At 38.6% G+C, this 23,767-nt stretch overlaps 1 protein-coding gene across 1 annotated transcript; it reads left to right on the plus strand.

Annotated features, from left to right (window-relative positions):
• The first annotated feature begins 6,291 nt into the window (after positions 1–6,291).
• Positions 6,292–23,145, plus strand: LOC127635580 (dapper homolog 3-like). The gene is made up of 4 exons (XM_052115713.1): positions 6,292–6,648; positions 16,133–16,247; positions 18,616–18,726; positions 20,037–23,145. Exons 1-4 carry the CDS (start codon positions 6,457–6,459, stop codon positions 21,347–21,349), a joined length of 1,731 nt encoding a protein of 576 aa, XP_051971673.1. The 5' UTR covers positions 6,292–6,456; the 3' UTR covers positions 21,350–23,145.
• The last annotated feature ends 622 nt before the right edge of the window (positions 23,146–23,767 follow it).

The following is a 23,767-nucleotide window of genomic DNA, read 5'->3' on the forward strand; positions in this document are numbered from 1 at the left end:
GTGTGAGTGCGTGAGAGTGCGCGTGAGCGTGCGCGTGTGAGTGCGTGTGAGTGCGTGTGAGCGTGCGTGTGTGAGTGCGTGTGCGCGTGAGCGTATGAGGTGTGATTTGTGCACTTTTTGGCGATCGCTAAGCAAACTGAGAGGTGAACTAACGTGTATACGCTCGCGAGCCGTCTGGCCAAAATCCAATAGTATTCAGGCGTCAGACGTAAGATTTGAGACGTCACACGTCACGGTCACGTGTTGGAGCTGCGCTCAAAGTCCGCGGCGGCGTGGCGGCGACGTAGCTGAAAAAGGATTGTATTTACTTTGCGTCTGAATAACGTACGTGTGGATAAACGTGTGGATAAACGTCTGGATAACGTACGTGTGGATAAACGTCTGGAAAATTTAGTCAATGGCAGGAAAGATTAAAGTAGAATTAAAGTAAATTCCTATGTACACTAGCAATGGACTAGCCTACACAGAAATTCAGAAACGCAGAATTAGAAAATTATGTGTTTTTGTCACATAACACACACAGGAAACAGTAATCCAATAGCAGTAGTTTTTAATGGGGTAATCCAAAATCGTAGTCTTCCAGGCAGGGGTCAAAATCCAAATAATCAAACCAAACACAAGAACTAAAACAAGCTAGAAACAGAACTCAGAAGTGGTGTGACATATAACAAGGACTCCGTGACAATGACTGAACAGACAGGGTATAAATACACAGATACTAACAATGAATAACAGGGAACAGCTGGGTACAAAGATGACGGGGAACAGCTGAGTGCAATGAACAGTGATTGGTACAGACAAGGATTGTGGGGAATGCAGTTCCAGAGGGAATGGTGACAGTATGGGGAAGAGACCTCTAGTGGACACCCGGGAAACACAAACCAGACACTGTGACAGTTTTATATCAATATTTTAATCATATTTCATACGTTATAAGTTATAATTATAAAATATATATAATTATAGAAATTATAAGACTGTATACGAAAAACTATGTAAAAAAAATTATATATATATATATAATTTTGTTAACATAGTTTTTCGTTAACATATATAAATATATAAAATAGGCAACTCGATCAAAAGAGTTAACCCACTACCAGCCAAGCTTTGAATACTACTTTTAAGTATCTTGATCAAAAGATTGCGTACAAGTGCAGGCCAAATATACTTGGACTTTTCTCTCAGTATAAATCAAGTAGGGCCTATACCTAATGTCATTTTAAGTATATTTCTGAGAGGTACATAAAGTATATTTTTGAGAAGTATATAAAATGTAGACTGAAAGTATACTTTTAAATTTTTTAGTTGAAAAGAAGTAATAGAACAATTTTGGTAAGTGTTAGCCTTACTAAATGTATAGTTTTATAAAATTGCTGTAGGCTGCAGTAAAATCTGTCAAATATCAACTGCAAATTTGAATTAATTGATTTACCTTTTTCTAACTGGCAGCCTTAAGATAACAGTTTTTGCAGTTCTACTATAAATCTTGCGTACATATAAATATACTAATTATACTGATTACTAATAGTGTCTACACTGTTGTACAACCCACAAAAAAACATGAAAACGTGTGTGTTATGATTACATCCCAAATTAAAAATTTACAATAGTAAAGATAATAGATATTTGCCTAAGTATTAATCCACGCGTAGGTTATCACACGTCATTGGTCACGGCAATGTACGTGACGATCGACACGATGATTGCTTAGTTTGCAAAAGTGCACAAATCACACCTCATATGTGTGCGCGTGAGTGCGTGTGAGCGTGCGCGTGAGTGTGCGCGTGTGAGTGCGTGATAGTGCGTGTGAGTGCGTGCGTGCGAGCCAGTTTTTTTTTGCATGTTTGGTTTTAGGAACAAATAATTTAAAAGGAAAACAAGTAATATTTAACTGTTATGTTTGTTGCTGCAATGATGAAAATTATTTATAAAAAATCCTTATTCTAAACTTTTTCCTTTTTGTGACCATAATGTTTGTTTGTTTGTTTGTTTGTTTGTTTTATCCAAATTCTGGCCTCCACATCATAATGAATTCTGTAATTTTGACTGTGATTAACTTGATTTTATGTACTGAAGCGGATCTGGTTTGTGTATGGAGTCGTGTTAATGCTTTGATTCATGGCACAGATCCAGTGCGCTCCATCAATACATGTTATTGATTAACAGACGTGACACAATATAACACTATTTCAGGATTTTATAGATTTCATTCATTTTGTTTGTATGTATTTATTGATATTTGAATGAATCCAATATCAGATCTTGTGCTGGATATTTGAGATCTGTAAATGAAGAGGTTTCATTATTTTAATGATATATTTGAGAAAGTGTCACACATTGAAGCATTTATGAGTGAAATGACACACTACGGGCTCAACGTTTTAAAGTGCAATTATAATGTGGCCAGATGAGCTTCATGAATATTTACCACGTGTGACTGAATTTCCACCAATAAGATTGTCAAATAAACATAATTCAGCAATGTTTTCTATTTCTGCTCATTTGTCATTTTATTTCTGAAGTGATTAATGGGACCTCACTGACACACCACATGAAGATGTGCATTTTAAAATACAGAATGAAACCTTAAAAGACACAAAGTCCTATAAATAAATGGGTGAATCTCACAAAGCGTGTATATTTTGCATAATGAAAATAAAGCCAAATAAATAGATCTGATTCTCAGATGGGCCTTTCCAACAGTTGTGGAGTCTCTTTAAATCCGAAGTCATCATTAGCTTTTCAAATTCCTGATGGCTTTCTGGAATTTTCTTCCAGTCCATGAAGGCATCTAGTGTGCACTTATCAGTGTGCGAGTTGTAGGCTGTAGGGTGACCCCAGTGAGGATGTCGTGGTATATCTGTTCCTCCTTTGGCCCCGGGGCCGTAGATAATGAGCTTTCAGTGTGACCTGAGCTCACACACATCCTCTCAGCGCTCTTATCTGCTGTGCAAGGGCAAACTCAAAGAGACACAGAGTTCTGCCGATTGAACCGTCTCTCTGGAGGCCGTGCATGAAGGACTTTAAAAATTCATGCTTTCTACCTGTTTGTTCAGCAGTTATAATCACAATAAGTGTGTCCTGCTGCAGGCCTCATACAGAGCACTGCCGTGTTACTGTTTTCAGATTGGGACGGGGTGTTTCTGTTTATTATTTACTTTCACATACAAGTCAATCAAATGCTGTAATAGCACGAGTCTTCGACTCATATATATGGAAATGGGAATATGCAAGGATCCTTCAGAGTTGGGTGGGAAATATTTACAGTCCTATTAGACATGTTGGAATATTATAATTTGAATGTATGTTACTGTGGAATAGACCAACCATCACTGTACAACAGCACCTGTGTGCGACTCAATCTAATCCAGCAGCATTAATGCAACTTCAGAGTTTCTCTAAAGATTGTAATACATTTATATTTACATTAATGCATTTGGCAGATTATTTTATCCAAAGTGACTTACAGAGCACTTATTACAGGGACAATCCCCCCGGAGCAACCTGGAGTTAAGTGTCTTACTCAAGGACACAATGGTGGTGACTGTGGGGATCAAACCAGCAACCTTCTGAGTACCAATGTATTATACAGTGCACTTATTACAGGGACAATCCCCCCGGAGCAACCTGGAGTTAAGTGTCTTACTCAAGGACACAATGGTGGTGACTGTGGGGATCAAACCAGCAACCTTCTGAGTACCAATGTATTATACAGAGCACTTATTACAGGGACAATCCCCCCAGAGCAACCTGGAGTTAAGTGTCTTACTCAAGGACACAATGGTGGTGACTGTGGGGATCAAACCAGCAACCTTCTGATTACCAGTTATGTGCTTTAGCCCACTACGCTGCCACCACAAACTTAAACCGAGCGTTCTTATGATTCAGTGAAGGTATGCAGGTTTAGTAGCTTTAACTGGAAGAGATTCAGCAAAACATATGACTTTTAAACATTTAAATCAACTTTCAAACATGCATCATTTATTGAGTCATGTTGATATATTTATATATCAGTATTTATACAGTGTGTGTGTGTGTATATATATATATAATCATTGAATGGCTAAAGTATGCCACTGAACTGAAAAATAAGAAACAACATGCAAATTCTGAAAAAATGCCATTCTGTGTCTCTTATGGTGGGTTTAAACAGCCAATCACACTTTTTAAATTACTTTATTTTTAAACTCCTTAGAGGATAGATGATTAATTAGATGGATATTTATGGAAATATGTGGGGAAATTAAAGGAACATTTTGGGTTAAATTCAAGTTAATCTCTTTCGACAGCGTTTGTGTCATAATGTTGATTAGCACCAAAATTACTTTCGACTCGTTCCTCCTTTTCTTTATAAAAGCACAAATGTGTGTTCCAGTGAGACTCTTATAATGGAAGTCAATGGGGGCAATTTTTGGAGGTTTTAAGGCAGAAATGTGAATCTTATAATTTAATAAAAGCACTTACATTAATTCTTCTATAAAACAAACTTTTTACTCGATTACAGGGTTTACGGCATTATGTCGCCATGGCAACAAAGTAGTAAATTGTCTCTATCTTCACACAGATGTGGTTATTAAGTGATTTAATGACAGTAAAATCATGTTAACACACATATTGTTTATGTCTTGTGTCTATACTTGTGAAACAGTATTTTAATGTTTACAGATTAAACCCCATTGACTTGCATTGGAAGTGTCTCACTGGAACACACATTTGTGCTTTATTAAAGAAAAGGAGGAACGAGTCCAATTGTCAACTGTCGATTGAGCTGAACTCGCATTGAACCCGGAATATTCCTTTAATGTTTGTGCATCTGATGCACTTAAATATCCACTCTCTGTTTAAATCAGTTTATTTCAATTACTTTATGCAATATAAAGTTGCATTTAATATTAATATGTATAGCTCTTTTCACAACACATACTGTCCCAAAGAATAGTGCCACAAACCCTACAGTCACATTGTACTTGCTCACAAATAGAATAAAACTTGAATTAGAGTAATAAAGACTGTATGGAGATGTATAGCAGATGATCAGCAGTCTAAACTGAAAGTGTTATTGTGCACGAGCTCCCTCTGGTGTTTGTGAAGTGAATCACTACATGCATCTGAACAATCAAAGCACAAGATTCATTTAAAGAGCTGCATCCTCATTGCAATCATTCAAGATACTTTATTTATTCAATGTGCAATGTTCCGTGAATTTAATGCATATGTTTTATTCATCATGACTGGATTATTTTCTTTGGAAATGTTTCTTTATTAATATGTATTGCTATAAACTAAATGTCACTCTGCATCTCACTGTGCCAATGTGAACTACTTTGAGGTAATGATTACTAACATACAGCTAGAATAATATTTATCCAAATGCCCCAAAACATTATATCATATAATAATAATTGAATTATTAAATAATGTAATGATATAACATAATAATATAATGAAATGTAATATCATATATTAATATCATATAATGTAATAATAGAATAATATCATATATTATAAGGTAATAATATAATATATAATATAAAACTATAATAATATAATAATAAAATATCATATAATAATATCATATAATATAAGGTAATAATATAATATATAATATAAAACTATAATACTAAAATATCATATTATATATAATATAATAATATCAAGTAATATAATGTAATAATATAATGTATAATATTTTTATAATAATTTAATATAATATAATAATACATAATATAATATAATATTACAATAATATTATATAATATAATACAAGGTAATATCATATCATATAACGTAATAATATACTATAACAATATCATATTATATATAATGCAATAAAAATATAATATATTATAAAATCATATAATGTAATATAATGTAGTCATATCATATAATATCACATAAACTGACGTAAATGCTGCAGAAGGATGAAAAGTCACTAGATGGCGCTCTAAGATCATTTCCTTGATCAACAGAAAGTTTAATCCGGTTTCATTTGAACATTCTTTCATAATCTTCGTTCATTTGATATATGAGATTTCAATCTCTGGCCATTATTCTCTTCAAAGCAAATTTTCAGTCAAGAGAAAAAAAAGCCAAATAAAAAATAAAAGTATTAAATAAATTATACGAAACTTTATATTTTGAATCCGGTTTATCTGCATCTCGAGGGGCGGGTATATTATAAATATTAATTTACAAAGGAAACCTGTAACCAATGAAAAACGGATAAGGCAGGATATGCTAATGAGCTCTTGACAGCTGAGTCCAGTAGCAGCTCGTGAGGACGAGACGAGAGGAGAGCAGCAGTGAACTCCGCGTCTCTCAAACTAACTGGACTTTATCATGGATTACACATTTATTTTACTATTAAGAACTACTGTCTATGAAGTCTAGAGTTAAGTGTGGTGGAGTTCTTCCTCTTTCGGGGTGTGTGCGTTAAAGGATCGGTGAATAATAATGTTCCGTTTGTTGTCGGTGGCGGAGCGCGGCAGACAGAAGCAACGGCTCGAGCTCCATGTGGCGGGAATCTGTGAGCTCGAGATGCTCAAGCAGCGGCACGAGACACGGATCATAAGCGCGCTCACGCTGCACGCCCCCGAACCAGAACCACACGGTCCGATCCAGACTGCGCAGGACGACTCGAACCCGGTGAGAAAGTTTCTATAATCTGTCTCGTTTTGTGCCGGACTGCCATAAAGTTGGTTTGACTTTGGATGTTCGATATTCAGAAATAGTCGCAAATTTAGGGACCGTCTCTAAAGTTACGACATTGTATACATTTCTAAATTCAACAGTATTCATATCAGAAGCATATCACCTGCAGTCACAAAACCAACTCCAAAGTGTTAATCTAGGTGTCAGCAATAATGCACACCTTTTAGATTTTGGGTATTTTTAATATGGTATTTTGGAATTTTCCGATTATATGTAAATATTTCTGTATCAGTATATTAGGCCTTGGTGTCAGGATCTGGATGTTATTTCTGTCAGCTAACTGCCTTTTGGACTCAACTGACATTTTTTGTAATTGAGTGCAATTTAATTGAATACACTAATTAACCACTAAAACAAACTTAAAAGACAAATTGCTAAATGTGTCAGGGTGGAGGGCCGGGTCGTGATTTTACACACCTGGTCCCTTATCAGTCTAATTATGCCTCTGAGAGGGATAAAGGCCGACTGCAGTGGTGGTGCGACAGAGAGAGAGAAGGTTTATGGTCAGCTGACCGTCGTGTGTGTGTGTGTGTGTGTGTGTGTGTGTGTGTGTGTGTGTGTGTGTGTGTGTGTGTGTGTGTGTGTGTGTGTGTGTGTGTGTGTGTGTGTGTGTGTGTGTGAGTGAGAAAATCACTGATTAGTCGTGGACTCTTTTTGTGACAAGCATCAATGTATCTTGCTGCTAGTATGATACAATCTCTTTTTTTTCACCTAAAAAAATTTTGAAATTGTGTTTTTTTTTGTCTAATTTTATGAAGTTAGGGCAAAGTATTTCAAATTTTGTATAAAAAGTCCTCTCATTCATGCTTTCACACACACACACACTCACTCACTCACGCTCTCCCTCACTCACACACTTGCTCTCCCTCACTTACTCATGTTCTCACTCACTCATTATTACTGTCACTCACTCTCCCTCAATCACTCACACTATCTCACTCTCCCTCACTCACACTATCTCACTCTATCTCACTCACTCACACTATCTCTCACTCTCCTCACTCACACTATCACTGTCACTCACTCACACTATCTCTCTCTCACACACTCTCTCACTCACACACTTGCTCTCCCTCACTTACTTTTGTTCTCACTCACTCATTATCACTCACACTCCCTCACTCACACTATCACTCTCCCTCACTCACTCACACTATCTCACACACTCTCTCACTCACACACTTGCTCTCCCTCACTTACTCATGTTCTCACTCACTCATTATCACTCACTCTCCCTCACTCACTCACACTATCTCTCACTCACTCACTCTCCCTCACTCACTCACACTATCTCTCTCACTCACTCACTCACACTATCTCTCTCATTCTCCCTCACTCACACACTCTCTCGCTCTCACTCTCCCTCACTCACTCACACTATCTCTCACTCACTCACTCTCCCTCACTCACTCACACTATCTCTCACTCGCTCACTCACACTATCTCTCACTCACTCACTCACACTATCTCTCACTCACTCACTCACACTATCTCTCACTCACTCACACTATCTCTCACTCACTCACACTATCTCTCACTCACTCACTCTCCCTCACTCACTCACACTATCTCTCACTCACTCACTCACACTATCTCACTCTCCCTCACTCACACACTATCTCACTCTCCCTCACTCACACACTCTCTCACTCTCACTCACTCACTCTCCCTCACTCACTCACTCACTCACACTATCTCTCTCACTCTCCCTCACTCACTCACTCTCTCGCTCTCACTCTCCCTCACTCACTCACACTATCTCTCACTCACTCACTCTCCCTCACTCACTCACACTATCTCTCACTCACTCACTCACACTATCTCTCTCACTCTCCCTCACTCACACACTCTCTCGTTCTCACTCACACCTAGGGCTGGGTATCGAGCTCAATACATTTTAAGCATCGACAGAATTGCCTCTAAACAATCGAGAAGTACAGAGAAATACTAAACCGTAATAATGAGACTTTAAAATATAAATAATACAAGCACACGCACGAAGCGAGCCGCAGCAACCGGGATAAGCAGTAATGATTCTGAATGTGTCGGGAAAAACATCAAGAGACTTTCAGAACATTGTGTTAATGTATAGAGAGAAATACACAATCGGGTTGAGCCGACAGACGATGATCTCTGGATCAATGATGCTCGTTTTCCCATTAATTTATTAAATTATTATTATCAAATTAATATTACAAATAATTTGCCCGTAGACTCAAAGACACGCGTTTGAAGAAACACTCTTTATTATATTATTAAGTTCAGATGACAGAAAAGCCGTATATATGTGCCTGTATGATGCGCTGGTACAGAGGCGTGCAGTCTCGTGGAACATGCTAAAAACATCAACTAAAGATCGCATACTTTGTTTCTGACTTCCCATTTGTATTATTTATGAGTGCTGCAAATGACCTCTGACCTCTCAGTTCAGGAGCTGCTTTGAGTTCACTTTATTTCCACAGAACAGTTTATTGTGAACGCAACTCTGCAGCCTGTACAATAATACAAAAACACCTCCTACCATGATTTATATTTCAGTGATTATTATCATCATTATAATGATTATTTATTATTTATTTTATGTCTTCATTTGTGTAAGTAATTTTCCGCCTGCATGTTTAGACGGATTCTCGTCTGACGGTAAATGGAAAGGTGGATACGTGTGTATAGATATATATCATTGTATCACTTTATTATTTATTTGATTTTTCGTTTCGTTTGGAGTGCAATTTGAATTTAGAAATGTATTTGATTTAAGTTTTTCCTTTTTTAAAATAAATTATTTAATTTTCAATGTAAAATCACTAAAGCGAGAATATTCACTGATCCATCAGTCCTGAGGTTTCTGATGTAATTGGATATATATATCTCGTGAAGGAGGGAACTAAACGAATGTATTCACACACATATATTTTCCTGGGTAAGGAAATACCTGAACGCACGGATGAAGCTTCTTTGCCAGAGAGACGTTCACAACTGTTGTAAAACAAAACAGTTGAACGACACATTTGAAATGCACTTTATTTTTTTCCAGTTTCATTTGAACTTTTAGTTAAAATAAATAAAAAAGAAAGTTAAAAGTTTGAAATCAAGGTGTCTTTCTTTATTATGTAAGCTTAACCCTAAACATGTTTACAGAAAATTACCCCATAGTACCACCTAGCATCCAACCGAGTTTTTTTTTTGTATTTTATTTTGACCAAAGTCTAAAAAAAAAAATCGTTTAGGAACCGGTATCGAAGTCAAGGTATCGTTATCAAATTTTCTTTGCCGATACCCAGCCCTTCTCACTTAATCAATCACTCACTCACTCACTCTCTCACACACTCACACTATCCCTCACACTCAGTCACTCACTCACTCACACACTCACTCACTCTCTCACACACTCACTCACTCTCTCACACACTCACTCACTCTCTCACACACTCACTCACTCTCTCACACACTCACTCACTCTCTCACACACTCACACTCACTCACACACTCACTCACTCTCTCACACACTCACTCACTCTCTCACACACTCACTCACTCTCTCACACTCACGCTCTCACTCACTCACTCTCTCTCTCACTCACTCACTCACTCACACTATCCCTCACTCACTCTCTCACTCACTCACTCAATCACTCACTCAATCACTCTCTCTCTCACTCACTCACTCACACTCACTCTATCCCTCACACACTCACTTTATCTCTCACACTCTCACTCATTTACTCTATCTCTCTCACACTCATACTCGCACTCATTCACATTCATTCACTCACTCTCTCACACACTCACTCACTCTCTCACTCATTCAGTCACTCTCTCACACTCACTCACCCATTCACTTTATCTCTCACTCACTCACTCACTCTCTCACTCACTCTCTCAAATTCGAATGCATAAAGTTGCTTTATTGGCATGACAAAAGTACATTTTTGTATTGCCAAATCATTATATTACATATATGAGCTTTCATAGAAATGACCGATCTCAAAGATGTTTATATGTTTGTTCTCCTTCAATAATAAAAATGAATAATAAAGTAAACTAAAAAAAAATAAAGCTCTGGGCTTTAGTTTAGCCTTAGCACAACACTGTCAGTGTTTATTCCTGGCATCACAGTGTTGACAGCAATCTGACACAACACAACAGCTGTGCAATACTTCACACACACTGCCCTCATATCATCATTGTTGAGGGAATTGCCTCCTTAAGAGCAGGTCATGTGACTATATATATAATGACAAAAGTAATTTTAAAACTTCTATATTCAAATCACCAATCCACAGTACCGTTGTGAACATTATTTTTGGCTGCACATGTAACAGATGTAACAATGAAAGAAATTATTTAACAAAAATATGAACATAAATTAACCAAAGCATGTCGTTACACAAGCTTTTTTGTCTTCCCTTTTTCTCCCCAATCTGCCTCCGCACCCGAGACCGTCAATCCACACATCTTGTCACGTGACTTGTTGGATGCGTTACCGTGGAGACGTAGAGCGCGTGTGGAGGCATCCACGCACAACTCGCCACACGCCCCACCGAGAGAGAGAACCACATTATAGCGACCACGAGGAGGTTATCCCATGTGACTCTACCCTCCCTAGCAACCGGGCCAATTTGGTTGCTAAGGAGACCTGACTGGAGTCACTCAGCACACCCTGGATTCAAACTCAGGACTCCAGCGGTGATAGTCAGCGTTAATACTCGCTGAGATACACAGACCCGTTTACACAAGTTTTTGAACAAATATGTGCTTTTACTTTATCATAATTCTTTCCATCAATATAAGATATTCTCATTATGTAAAAAATGTATACATAATAGTATAACCTTGGTTCTGCTTTTTAAAAACATGACTACGTTACAGTAATGAATATTATAATTGAAAATGATAATCAAAGCGCACGTGTGTGCGTGCGTGCGTGTGTGTGTGTGTGTGTGTGTGTGTGTGTGCGTGTGTGTGTGTGTGTGTGTGTGGTATTGGGCTGTGAGTATGTCAGAGACAGATTGAGTGTGTCTGTTTGACGGCTGTTTGTGTTGTGTAAACACAAGTGTATATGTGTGTGTAGTGATGGTGGTCTCTCAGTGGGGGGTGCAGCAGAGGGCTCTGATTGGTCGGTTCTTCACGCTGCTGTAATAACAGGCTCTCTCTCCTCCTGCAGCCCAACAGATCCAGTGAATCGGTGAAATAATAATTGCACTTTTCAAACAGTGTGTGTGCAATTTAACCTTTTGTTCTTGTCAGTTATTCACAGAGTTTCCTGAAGCTCACTCTGTGATTTGCCGTTGTGTCTTCCTTTTAATATAATAATTATAATTCTTTATATTTTATATAGCACTTTTCTAGGCACTCACATCTCCTCAACCACCACCAGTGTGCAGAATCCACCTGGATGATGCGACGGCAGCCATAGTGCTCCAGAACGCCCACCACACACCAGCTATTGGTGGAGAGGAGAGAGTAGAGTGATGTAGCCAATTCAGGGATGGGGATTATTAGGAGGCCATGATAGATAGGGGCCAATGGGGGTAATTTGGTCAGGACACTGTGGTTACACCCCTACTCTTTACGAGAAGTGCACTGGGATTTTTAATGACCACAGAAGAGACAGGACCTCGGTTTAACGTCCCCGTCACTATACTGGGCCATTAGGACCCACACAGACTGTGGGGTGAGCACCCCCTACTGGCCTCCCTAATACCACTTCCAGCAGCAACCTTGGATTTCCCCTGGAGGTCCTGGCCAGCCTCAACCCTGCTCGGCTTTAGTGCGCAACCAGGCAAGAGCTGCAGGGTGATATGGCTGTAGATAAGCCATATTTGAATGTGTTTTACACTAAATTAGTCTTTTATGTACTGAAATATAAAGACACAATCAAGAACATTTGAACTGTAGAAAAACAGAAGCAAACCACAATTTCATTATCAATATTTATTTCACGACTCTCTGGAATACGTGATTGTGATCTGCAGTCCGATAGTCGGGATTGATTTTTCGATAATGAGCGGAATGTTGAACAACAATGTCAACATTAAAGGATAGTGAAAATCAAAACAATAATGTTTTTGTCTGACATTGCTCAGGCAAACTGTGTTTTGGGTCATTGATAATCAATCCCAGATTTAAAAAATAAGAAATCTTTTAAAAATGTAGTTTATAACATTCTTAGAATCGTGATCTTTGTGTCTAATTTTGTTTCATGCATTTTTTATTTTATATACAACTTTAAATTATTTTCTTTTTTTAATAACTTAAAAAATGTCATGTGGTGTAACCATCAAGTACATTGAATACTTTACAGAAAAAAAAGTTTTCTCAAATTGTTTTTTTTAAATAAATATTATTAATTTCTTTGATTATGTTTGATTCAAATATATATATTAGGGTTGTCAATCGATTACTTTTTTTTTATCTAATTAATTACATGGTGTCCCGATGAATTAATTGCAATGTGGCAGGGCGGAGGGCGGGGCTGGGTTGTGATTGTACTGTGTCGAGTTAAATATAGTTTAACACTCAATCTTTAAACACATCTTGAGATCCCTTCGATCGCATTTGCGCTCCTTCAAGTGTTTTGAACGCAAGAACGTAACACACGTTTGTGTTGTTCTGCTGAAGAGTTGTTAATGTTTTGTTCACTGTAACTGTGTGTTGCTCACACAGCTGAAGTGTCACTGACTGCCCCCTGGAGTAAACCGGTGGTACTACAAGCTTGCATTCCTCAAGAATTTCGTAATTTTTTCAACACGTTATTTTTTTGCAAAATTTATCACACGTTATTAACGCATTAAATCGACAGTCCTAATATAATAAAATATTTTTCTGCACTACTCATGCAAACATTTATTACTTTTTTTACTGTCTGTAGAAAGTTACACCACATGACATTGTTTACTTTAAATACCAGGAAAAATCATGTTATTAGTTTAATTTTGAGAGGGTTTTAGGACTGATGACAGCTGTTGAATCTTCATCAAACACTTTAGTGTTTCATAAACTCTCATTCTTTGATTTTGACGAGTTACTGTATCTCAGCCAGCACAATGACATTCCTGATATTTTGCATGTGAGCACAAATTCAGCTGCACAAGATAAGTGTGTGTGCGTGTGTGTGTGCGTGCTTGTGTAAAGCTGTAAATATCAATAATATTGACCGATTGATTGAATCTCGTGAGCCCATCACTGTGTTTCCATGACGATGAGTTTGTACTTCATTAGGTTAAACTAACAGGATTAGAGCTTGATTTTATTTGGAGCCTCAAGAGCTCATCAGCTAACACACACCCACTAGTGTTTCCTACACAATTGTCTTTTTACAGCAGTGAAGCACCCAAACACCCCCTTATGATTGTTCCTAAACCAAATATAATTTAACACATTTGAATAATGTCATATTGCACATATATTTAAACATTATATAATAGCACTTATTAGAATAAAACTCTTTTGCGAGTGTATATTACTTACACGTCATCAGTAAGTCAGATGTTAATTTAATAACAATAATTCAAAATGAATGTTTATGTGTCTTTGACTCAAAAAATTGGTTCATAAGAGTCAATCGGAGTACACTGTCAGCGCTGTATATTTGTTTTTGTGTGCAGCCAGTCAAGACAACACAATAGAAAGTCTAATTACTCACACATTAACTGCTGTTGACTGGTGGTGTGTACATCAAATACGTTTTTTTTTGTTTTTTTTTTTGTTTTTTTGTCTAAAATTGCAAGTGGCTTGTAGTGGTTTTATGGTTTGGGTTAAATTAAAGTTATATTCTGTGTTCAAAATAAGTTAAAGTCAGTCGACAGAATTTGTGTCATGTTGATTACCACAAAAATGTATTTCAACTCGTTCCTCCTTTTCTTTAATAAAAGCACAAATGTGTGTTCACTTACAATGCAAGTCAATGGGGTAAAAGTTTTGGCGGGTTTTTGTAAGTGTCTCGCTGGAACACACATTTGTGCTTTTATTAAAGAAAAAGTGGGACGAATCGAAATAAATATTTATGCTAATGAACCATGACACAAATGCTGTCGACTGAGATAAACTTGTATTGAACCCGGTATATGAAGACATAATAATTAGCTTTATATAAAAAAATAAAAATCAAAGTCTATGGCATGCTCTCATATAGACCGCTAAATGTGTGCGCATGTGTGTACTTGGCATTTTTCTTGCATGACTGATTGTTCCAGCATTCATAAACCGCCTCTATTCTGTCTACCAATGCCACTCTCACGCGGCCCATGAATAACAATAATATAAAAGCATAGTTTAGTTGTAATTATTTTATCGCAAAGACGTTCAGTGTGTTAATTCTCAAGTTCACATGTGCTCACAGAGAAACAAACTCTGGGTCACTTTTGTGCTGACAGACCATTAAAATGAAGTGCCACTGAAAACAAAATAAACTTTTGTTTTTAACTTCCAATATCAATGTAAAATATCATTTTGGAGCATTTTCATACTATAGATTGTTATATGACGTTACATGCGGGACATTCAGTTCTCCTGATTCCCAGAAACTCATTCTACATTCACAACGGAGTTTTATAAACACAAGCAGAGATTATTTCTCTACACACTCATAATGTCCACTTCTTTAATATGAACATCAACACATGACTCGAGCATCCCAAAATGCCTTTAAATAATGAAAGCATGAGAATACACTGAGCAGACAGACATTACTGTGAGTGTTAATATAAAGCTCACATCGTCTCTCTCTGATGTGGGAGTTAAACTCTGTTTGGCTGCAGACGAATTTAACAACAATTGAAAACGACGTTTCCATCCACACTGGCGTTTTCAAGCATTTTCCAAATGTTGCTGTTCCACACTGAAACGTATGAAAATGCTTAAGTCCTCTTACTGCATGTGTGAAAAATCGGCATTGCAGGTGACACTGAAGTGAATGCTGTATTTGACTCTTTTCATGATTATTTAATTGCAACAGCTGTAAATGTAATGATGATTATTTTATTGATGATTTGTAGTGTCAACTAGTAACGGTTCAGCGTCTTATCCACCAGAGATGCATTATAAATAAGAGATATATGCTACATTCGTAGTTTTTTATTTCAGTCATTTGTCATGTTTATTTCCCTCTCTAACTGTGCTGTGATTCAGCAATACAGGGAACTACCGTAAATACTCAACTAAATGGATACCTCACAATTCACACACATTTGATTGGCAATTGATAAATCTATTTTTAATGATGAAATCAGTCATAGCGTGGACTGTGGCGGCTCGAGGGATGTATGCTTTCCACATGCATGAGTGTTGTTTATTTGGTTGAAGTTAACTTAATATTGCATTTGTGTCTAATCATATGTTTACTTGCTTAAAATTGCTTAAACAATAATTTGTGAACATAAACATGTCTTTATAAACGTGTTGATGTCTGTGTTTGCAGGACACCTCGTGGACTCTGAACATTTTACGTCATCAGGTTGGAGAATTGAGGGTGGATTCAGAAAACAGCTCAGTGGTGCCCCCTACAGACGGGGCAGACATTCCATCCAGCTCAGGTATGGCATGAAGTACAAATGAAACCTTTATTTCTCAACCACACTGCCCTTCCCCAAATATTACCAACATTAAAGGAATATTCCGGGTTCAATACGAGTTAAGCTGAATCGACAGCGTTTGAGTCATGATGTTGATCAGCACAACAATGCATTTGGACTCTTTAATAAAAGCACAAATGTGTGTTCCAGTGAGACACTTCCAATGCAAGTCAATGGGGTTTAATCTGTAAACATTAAAATACTGTTTCACAAGTATAGACACAAGACATAAACAATATGTGTGTTAACACGATTTTACTGTCATTAAATCACTTAATAACCACACCTGTGTGAAGATAGAGACAATTTACTACTTTACAGCTGAAATAATCCACAAGTTTTAACAGAAGAATTAATGTAAGTGCTTTTATTAAATTATAAGCTTCAGATTTCTGCCTTTTTAAATCCTCCAAAAATTGCCCCCATTGACTTGCATTGGAAGTGTCTCACTGGAACACACATTTGTGCTTTATTAAAGAAAAGGAGGAACGAGCCAAAATATATTTTTGTGGTTATCAATATATGCCACAAATGCTGTCGACTTAACTTGAACATGGAATATTCCTTTAATACACAGCGCTCTGGAATACTCTGTTCTGATTGGCCAGCCTAATGTTTTTCGATAATGACCTCACATCCAGAGATAAAGTGATTTTTCATTGGTCATCCAGGTGTTGCGAGTCAACTTTTCTACTTGTAACATTTTACTCTGCGTGCGATTAGTACGCTAATAAAATAATTTCAACTCCGTTTAATGTTTCATGTCCTTTTATTTCTTTCTTTGGCAGGTAGTCTTGTAATAAACAGGATAACGGAATACATTTTAATAATTAGATTTAAATAGTTAAATAAAATTAAAATCTCGTAATAATCTCACAATAACAGTAATAATGTGTTATTATGAGATTTCTCTGTAAATCACGGGTGTACTAAAGAAAATTAGTGGATGTGCCTTTTAAGGGTGCCTGCTATACCAGATCAGGGGCAGATGCCAATCGCAATTGATCCTCCCTATGCCCTATACTCAGAGCCCTTGAAGTGGGTACACTGAAGGAAACATGGCATTACTGTGTGAATGTACCCTTTGCTAACAATCTTGTGGAAGGGTCTTTAGAGAAAATATATATTTTTCTCACTTTCGTTTTGAACGAGCTTTCGAGTGGCATCCCTTCCTGCAGCAGTGTCCTTCAAGCAATAAATGCAGTTTTGAATTTGGGGGTAGCTCAGTGGTAAAGATGCTGGCTACCACCCCTGGAGTTCACTAGTTCGAATTCAGAATGTGCTGAGTGACTCCAGTCAGGTCTCCTAAGTAACCAAATTGGCCGGTTGCTAGGGAGGGTAGAGTCACATTGGGTAACCTCCTCGTGGTCGCTGTTATATGGTTTGTTCTCGGTGGGGCGCGCGGTTAGTTGAGCGTGGATGTCGCGTTGGATGGCATGAAGCCTCCACACACGCTATGTGTCCATGGCAACGTGCTCAACAAGCCACATGATAAGATGCAAGGATTGACGTTCTCGGACGCGGAGGCAACTGAGTTTTATCCTCCACTGCCCCAAGGACTTAGAGCACATTGGGAATTGGGCATTCCCTCAAGACCGGAATATTGACCAGACACACAGCTGCGATCGCTGGTCACTAACGCTCTTCTTGCATGCACACACGTACATGAGAGTTGGAAAGCAGCTGCCAACAAGACCGCACCTGTGTGCTGAATTGAGTCTGTATTTGGTGTTCTCGATACTGTAGAAAGACCGTATATATGTTAAAATATTACAATAAAATGCTTTGGTATCAACTCGATACTGAACCACTGGTACTTCTGACATCACTACAAGATGATAAAAAACATTCGGGGCTTTACGGAAAACATTTCGGGTTTAAGCCCCAGAAGTCCAGCCCTAACACCGCCCATGATTGTCAATTGTTTCACTTGATATTGATATTGCAATTAATTTTGATTAATAGAATAGACATTCGTGTCTTCATGCTGTATTCTTTGTCGGCAACGCTATTATTAAATAGTCAACTTCACATTTTGCTCTTTGAAGCATAAAAAAACAACATTTTAATAAATTATACACAGCGAACAACAGACTTGTCTGTGATTGGTTACGATGCTCAGTCACTGCAATAACATACATTAAATAGAATATTAAATGGAATATTTTAACGTAACATGAGCAAACCTGCAGTACATGGACCGTTATAATTGACAAGCAGTAATTGTAATCTCAATTATACATTCAAATATTTGTGCAGGCATTCATAATAACATAATCTCAACTGTGTGTGTGTGTGTGTGTGTGTGTGTGTGTGTGTGTGTCGTCAGGGTTGTATGAACAGACTGAGGGTCTGTCTCCTGTTGGCCTGTCCATCTCCTCTGGTCTCAGTGAGATCTCCCCCAGGACCCTCCGGCTCACTGAGAGACCAAAGTCTGTTAGTAAGTACACCACCCATCTGCTCCAACTCTAGTCTAGTTAACTCAGTAAAACTGCCCGACTTGCTCAAAAAGTCAAAAATAGCTGAAACTGTTAAGTGATATTTCAAGTCATTTGTACTTGTATAGCACTTTTCACAGTACACAGTGTTTCAAAGCAGCTTTACAGAAAACTAAGTGTGGTGTGTGTATTCTTGTGTTTTTGGTTTAGAGGGCAGTGAAATGGTTAAAGTAGAGGCTTTCCTGTAGGTCCTGCACACACACACATGCATGCATACACACACACACACACACATACAGCACACTCTGAGGGAGTCATGAGACCTTGAAGCTTCAGTGTGAATACACGCGTCTGTGATACTGCAGGAATGAAAGAGCCTCTGTGTCAAACTGCACACACACACACACACACACACACACACACACACAGATGAATAAGGGCACGTTGTATCTTCCCTGCTGGAAAGACCAACTTAGACCAGCATGAATTTCTGTGCTGCTCCAGACTAGTATATGCTGGTCAGTGGTCTAGCTGCTTGACCAGCACTGTCGCTCTGTTGAAGCTGGGTAAGCTTGCTGTTTAAAGGGATAGTTCACTCAAAAATGATGGTTCTGTCAATATTTACTCACCCTTGTGTTGTTCCAAACCCATATAACTTTCTTCTGTGGAAAACAAAAGGAGATGTTAGGCAGAATGTTGTCTCTGTCTCCATTCACTTGCATGGCATGGAAAATAATAATGCAAAGAAAGTGAACATTTTTTTGTGTTCCACGGAACAACACAAGGACAAACTTGATCAAAATAATGACAGAACTGTTTCTTAAGCTAGTTAAAGGAATGTTTTGGGTTCTCTGTCTGTGACAGTGTGACATACCTGCTCTAAGCAAAACTTAGCTGATAAAGCTGTTTGAAGTTGCTAGTTAAAAAGTGCTATCCCGTACAGGGAACAACGACCGAAAACACAACATACTAGATGCTGCTCTTTTTAAAGAAGTGTTCTGGGAAGCTCAATTGGTAACATTTGTGGCATAATGTTGATTACCACAAAAAATGTATTTCAACTCATCCCTTGTTTATTTAAAATAAAATCACGGTTTGAGTAAGTAATGGAAGTGAATGGATTTACAAGACGTATACATTACGCATGTTAAAATGTATTTTAGTGTGATAAAATCGCTTGCTAACCTTTTCTGTGTAAATTCAATAAATCCAATATTACAACTTTGTTGTCATGATGGTGTAATGTAACTGTATTATAAAGCTTTTTTCATTATTAGAAAGCATCTAAACGTTGTTGTGGCTTTATTTCTAGATGATGCATTTGTTGGCAATCATGAGATGGTCCAGAATGGTCGTGTTCACGCAGGAATTCCTCGTTCTCTCTCTGCACCATACCCCCCACTTGAGGGTGAAGACGAGCTGTGGGCGTGGCAGCCCAGTGAAGGTGTAGTGGAGGAACGGACAGCAGAGGACAATAGATGGGCACAGCGTGTGGAATCATACATCATAGGATTGATCCAACGGCGCTCAGTACCTCTAAGACCCAATAAGCCACGCACAAGTCTGGGACCCGAGAGCAGAGGTGTAGTCAGGCAGAGCAATCTGTGTCGTAAAGACCCTCCGTACAGCCCGGAACGCCACAAGACCTCGCCCAGTCTCGAGAGACGCGTGTGGGCTTCCCACAGCTTGGACGAGGAGCAGCATTCCATGCAGTATTCCAAGTCTGCACTGACCGGGATTCTCTCCACCTCTCTGGATTTTCCATGTGGCACTCTGGATCCCAGCAGCAGTGAAGCGGAATTGGCGCAATATTTTCATGGCTACCAACACGCCCACTCGCCGTCCTCTGACGAGCTGGTAAACGCCCAGTATATTCCGCCGCAGCCCTGTTGCGTTCAAGCCAGAGCAAAAGCGCACCGGGCGCACGCCACCCTTAAAGACGGCCACGGCGCGTACTCACCCGAGAGGGCCCCGACAAAGCAAAGAGCCGTGCCGAAGAAGTGCCGCTTCACGGAGGAGAAGATCGTGCAAAAGAAACCGGGCCGCAAAGCCTACCGCGCCCAATCAGAAAACAGCCTGCTGGGACAGCGAGGAGTCACAGAACGCAAATATTACACGGTCGAGCGGAACGTGGGACGAAACGCACAGCCCAGAGCGCGCTGTGCGCAAGGCGGCTCGGGCCACCGGCGCTGGCGCTCCACATTGGAGTTGAGTCAAGATGAGGCGGAGCCACTGGCTGAACAACCAATCAGACGCTCCCGTAAATCTCGCCCTGCCCCGCCTCCCTGCCTCTCAAAGCCTCATGTCCGTGCCGAGTACCCGTTGCGTGCCCCGCTGTGTCTGCCGGAGGAGGGTTGCACACACCTGGTCCCAGGCGAATCCGAGTCCAGTCTGAGCGAGGCAGAGTCGCACGGTTCGAGCTCGCTGTCCATTGACTCCGATGAGAGCGGTGGGTTAGTGTGGCCGCAGCAGCTCCCGCCACAGCTGGCACCGCCCTCTCCACCCAACCCGCCCGGAAGCACGCTGCAGCCCAAAGCCTTCATCAAGATCAAAGCCTCGCATGCGCTCAAGAAGAAGATTCTGAGATTCCGAACGGGTTCACTTAAAGTCATGACTACCGTGTGAGTGACGGGGTTTAAGGGGACACATGAACACACACATAAACGATAAGGATGGGTAAAAGCGATCACGAAAACACATTCATTGACTGAATTTTTTCCAGTCCAGGGCAAAGACAACATGCGACACTGTGACCCCGTTTACATCTAGTATTAAGAGGTGTCTCTGTATACTATGGCTCGATACAGATTTCTTGATTTGATTTGGATTCGTTTGGGTACGCTGCAAAAATCATTGTCTTACTGCGTATTCTTGTTATCTACTACAAATATCTAAATATTCTTAAAACAAGAAGAATGTACTTGAGAAGCAAATTGCAAGATATTACGTTTACGCTTAAAACAAGAAAAACTACAATTGTTGCAAATTATTTAAGAAAAGAAAACTTGATTCAAACGGAAAACTATTAATTTTATGACCTAATTGGTAAAGAGTTTTTTCTTATTTTAAGCATAAACCCACTAAATTTACTTAAAAGACTTAATATCTTTCTATCACTTTGCCTCTCAATTATAATTATTATTGTTTTAACGTTTTAAGAATTTTTAGGTATTATAAGAATTTATGGAATTTCAAGACCTATTCTCTGAAAACACGTCTAAATATTTTATACTGTATGTTGATTCTCGTCTTGTTTTAAGGATTTTTAGATATTTTAAAATGGAAAAAAGACAAAAACAGTGTATTTTTTTACTAAATTAAACTTGTAGTTTTTTCCTGTAGTTCAGTGAAGTTAATTTAGTTGCATTTTTAAGAGATGCGTTCATCCTCTTTTCTTTATTTTTAGGACCATATTTATTAGGGATGCACCGATCCAAATCCGATACCGTGTAATCATGTTCGTTACTGTCAAGCTCCAAAAATGACATGAAAGAACCATAAAAACACATTTAAGTGAGTTCATATGACTCGTGCATTTTATTCAAAGCCACTTGAAGACGTGCGATTTTTAGCTCTGTGAATCACAAAACACGGTATTATAATAATAATAATAATAATAATAATAATAATAATAATAATAATAATAATATATAAAATGCAGCTCCAGAGCGTCAGTGAATAGCGCTGCTCTGTTTACACACACACACCGCTGATATTTTTAGCCTTCACGTGGTGTGCAATATTTGAGCGCTACTCCACGAACAACATCTCAGATGCTCAATAGTTCGGTTCACTTATAATATACATTTAGAACGGCACTGGAGGAGCATTTGACCAGAATTTGAATTAGAAGCGAATTAAACTACTGTGAACTAACCCACAAACAGACACATACGGGACGTCCCGGAGACTTCAGAATGTCAAAATAAAAGCGTGAGGGGTTAAAAGTTAAAGGTGCATCCCTAATATTTAATACATCCTCTTAACTTGAGGACACAAGCTGATTTGTCAGTTAAGAGCGAATCATTAATTGCCAGAATAGTCATTTCATTCTTTTAATAATCAAAATATTAGGGAAGCCTCTAACTTAATTTATTCAACATATAATCATCACGAAGTAAACTTAAAAGTACAAGGTCGATCTTGGGATTTTAAGAATCATTTTTGTCCACTTCATTCAGGGGTCAGAAACGCCTTGTGTCCTGATGTGTCCCGCACAGCAATGTAGCACCGCCCACTTGCCTGTCAATCAAACACTGCTCTAAAACAAGAGCTTTAAACTTTCCCGGTTGCATCCAGTTGAGCTCAGCTCCTCTGATCACTAAACTCGTACTGACACACTGTTAACATTGTTGTGTGCGTGTATGATGATGTCACCGCTGTAAATGTCTGTATTTATGAACTGTAAATAAAGACCTGAAACCACATCTGCAAACCACTGATGAGATCAGCTTCTGTCTGCTGTCAACAGATTTCATGCTCAAACGCAGGACAACGTTAATGTTTGAATTAAAGGAGCAATGGCAAAGAAATTATTTGAAGTAGAATAGTTCACACGAAATGGAAAAAGCTTTCTTTTGAACATGAAAAGATGTTGCAAAATGAGATATGACATCTGTGGCACATGGGACATTTTTAATGAATACTTGAAATATTTTGTTTCTCACACTAAACTATTGTGACTTCAGAAGACGGGATATAACACAATATTGAAAAAGAGCTGCATGAACATTCTGCCTAACATCTCCTTTTTGTGTTCTGCAGAAGAAAGTCTTACAGGTTTGGAACAACATGAGGGTGAGTAAATGATGACAATTTCTATTTGTGTGTACTCTCCCTTTCAGGCATGTGTCTTTGAAAAGTCACGAGTCTCTGTATAGAGATTTCTAAATAAAGTGTTGGTGTGAGGGTTGGTCATGCGGCGGTGGGCATTTCTGCCCGTCTGAACACTCGTGCGTTTCCTGTTTGGCACGTCAGCAGTGGAGCTGCAGCTAAAGGAACGCACACGCTCATAAACGCATTCAGCTCTGTCCTGCCTCACAG

Source organism: Xyrauchen texanus, chromosome 43 (assembly GCF_025860055.1).
Source record: "Xyrauchen texanus isolate HMW12.3.18 chromosome 43, RBS_HiC_50CHRs, whole genome shotgun sequence".
In the NCBI taxonomy this organism is placed as follows: Eukaryota; Metazoa; Chordata; class Actinopteri; order Cypriniformes; family Catostomidae; genus Xyrauchen; species Xyrauchen texanus.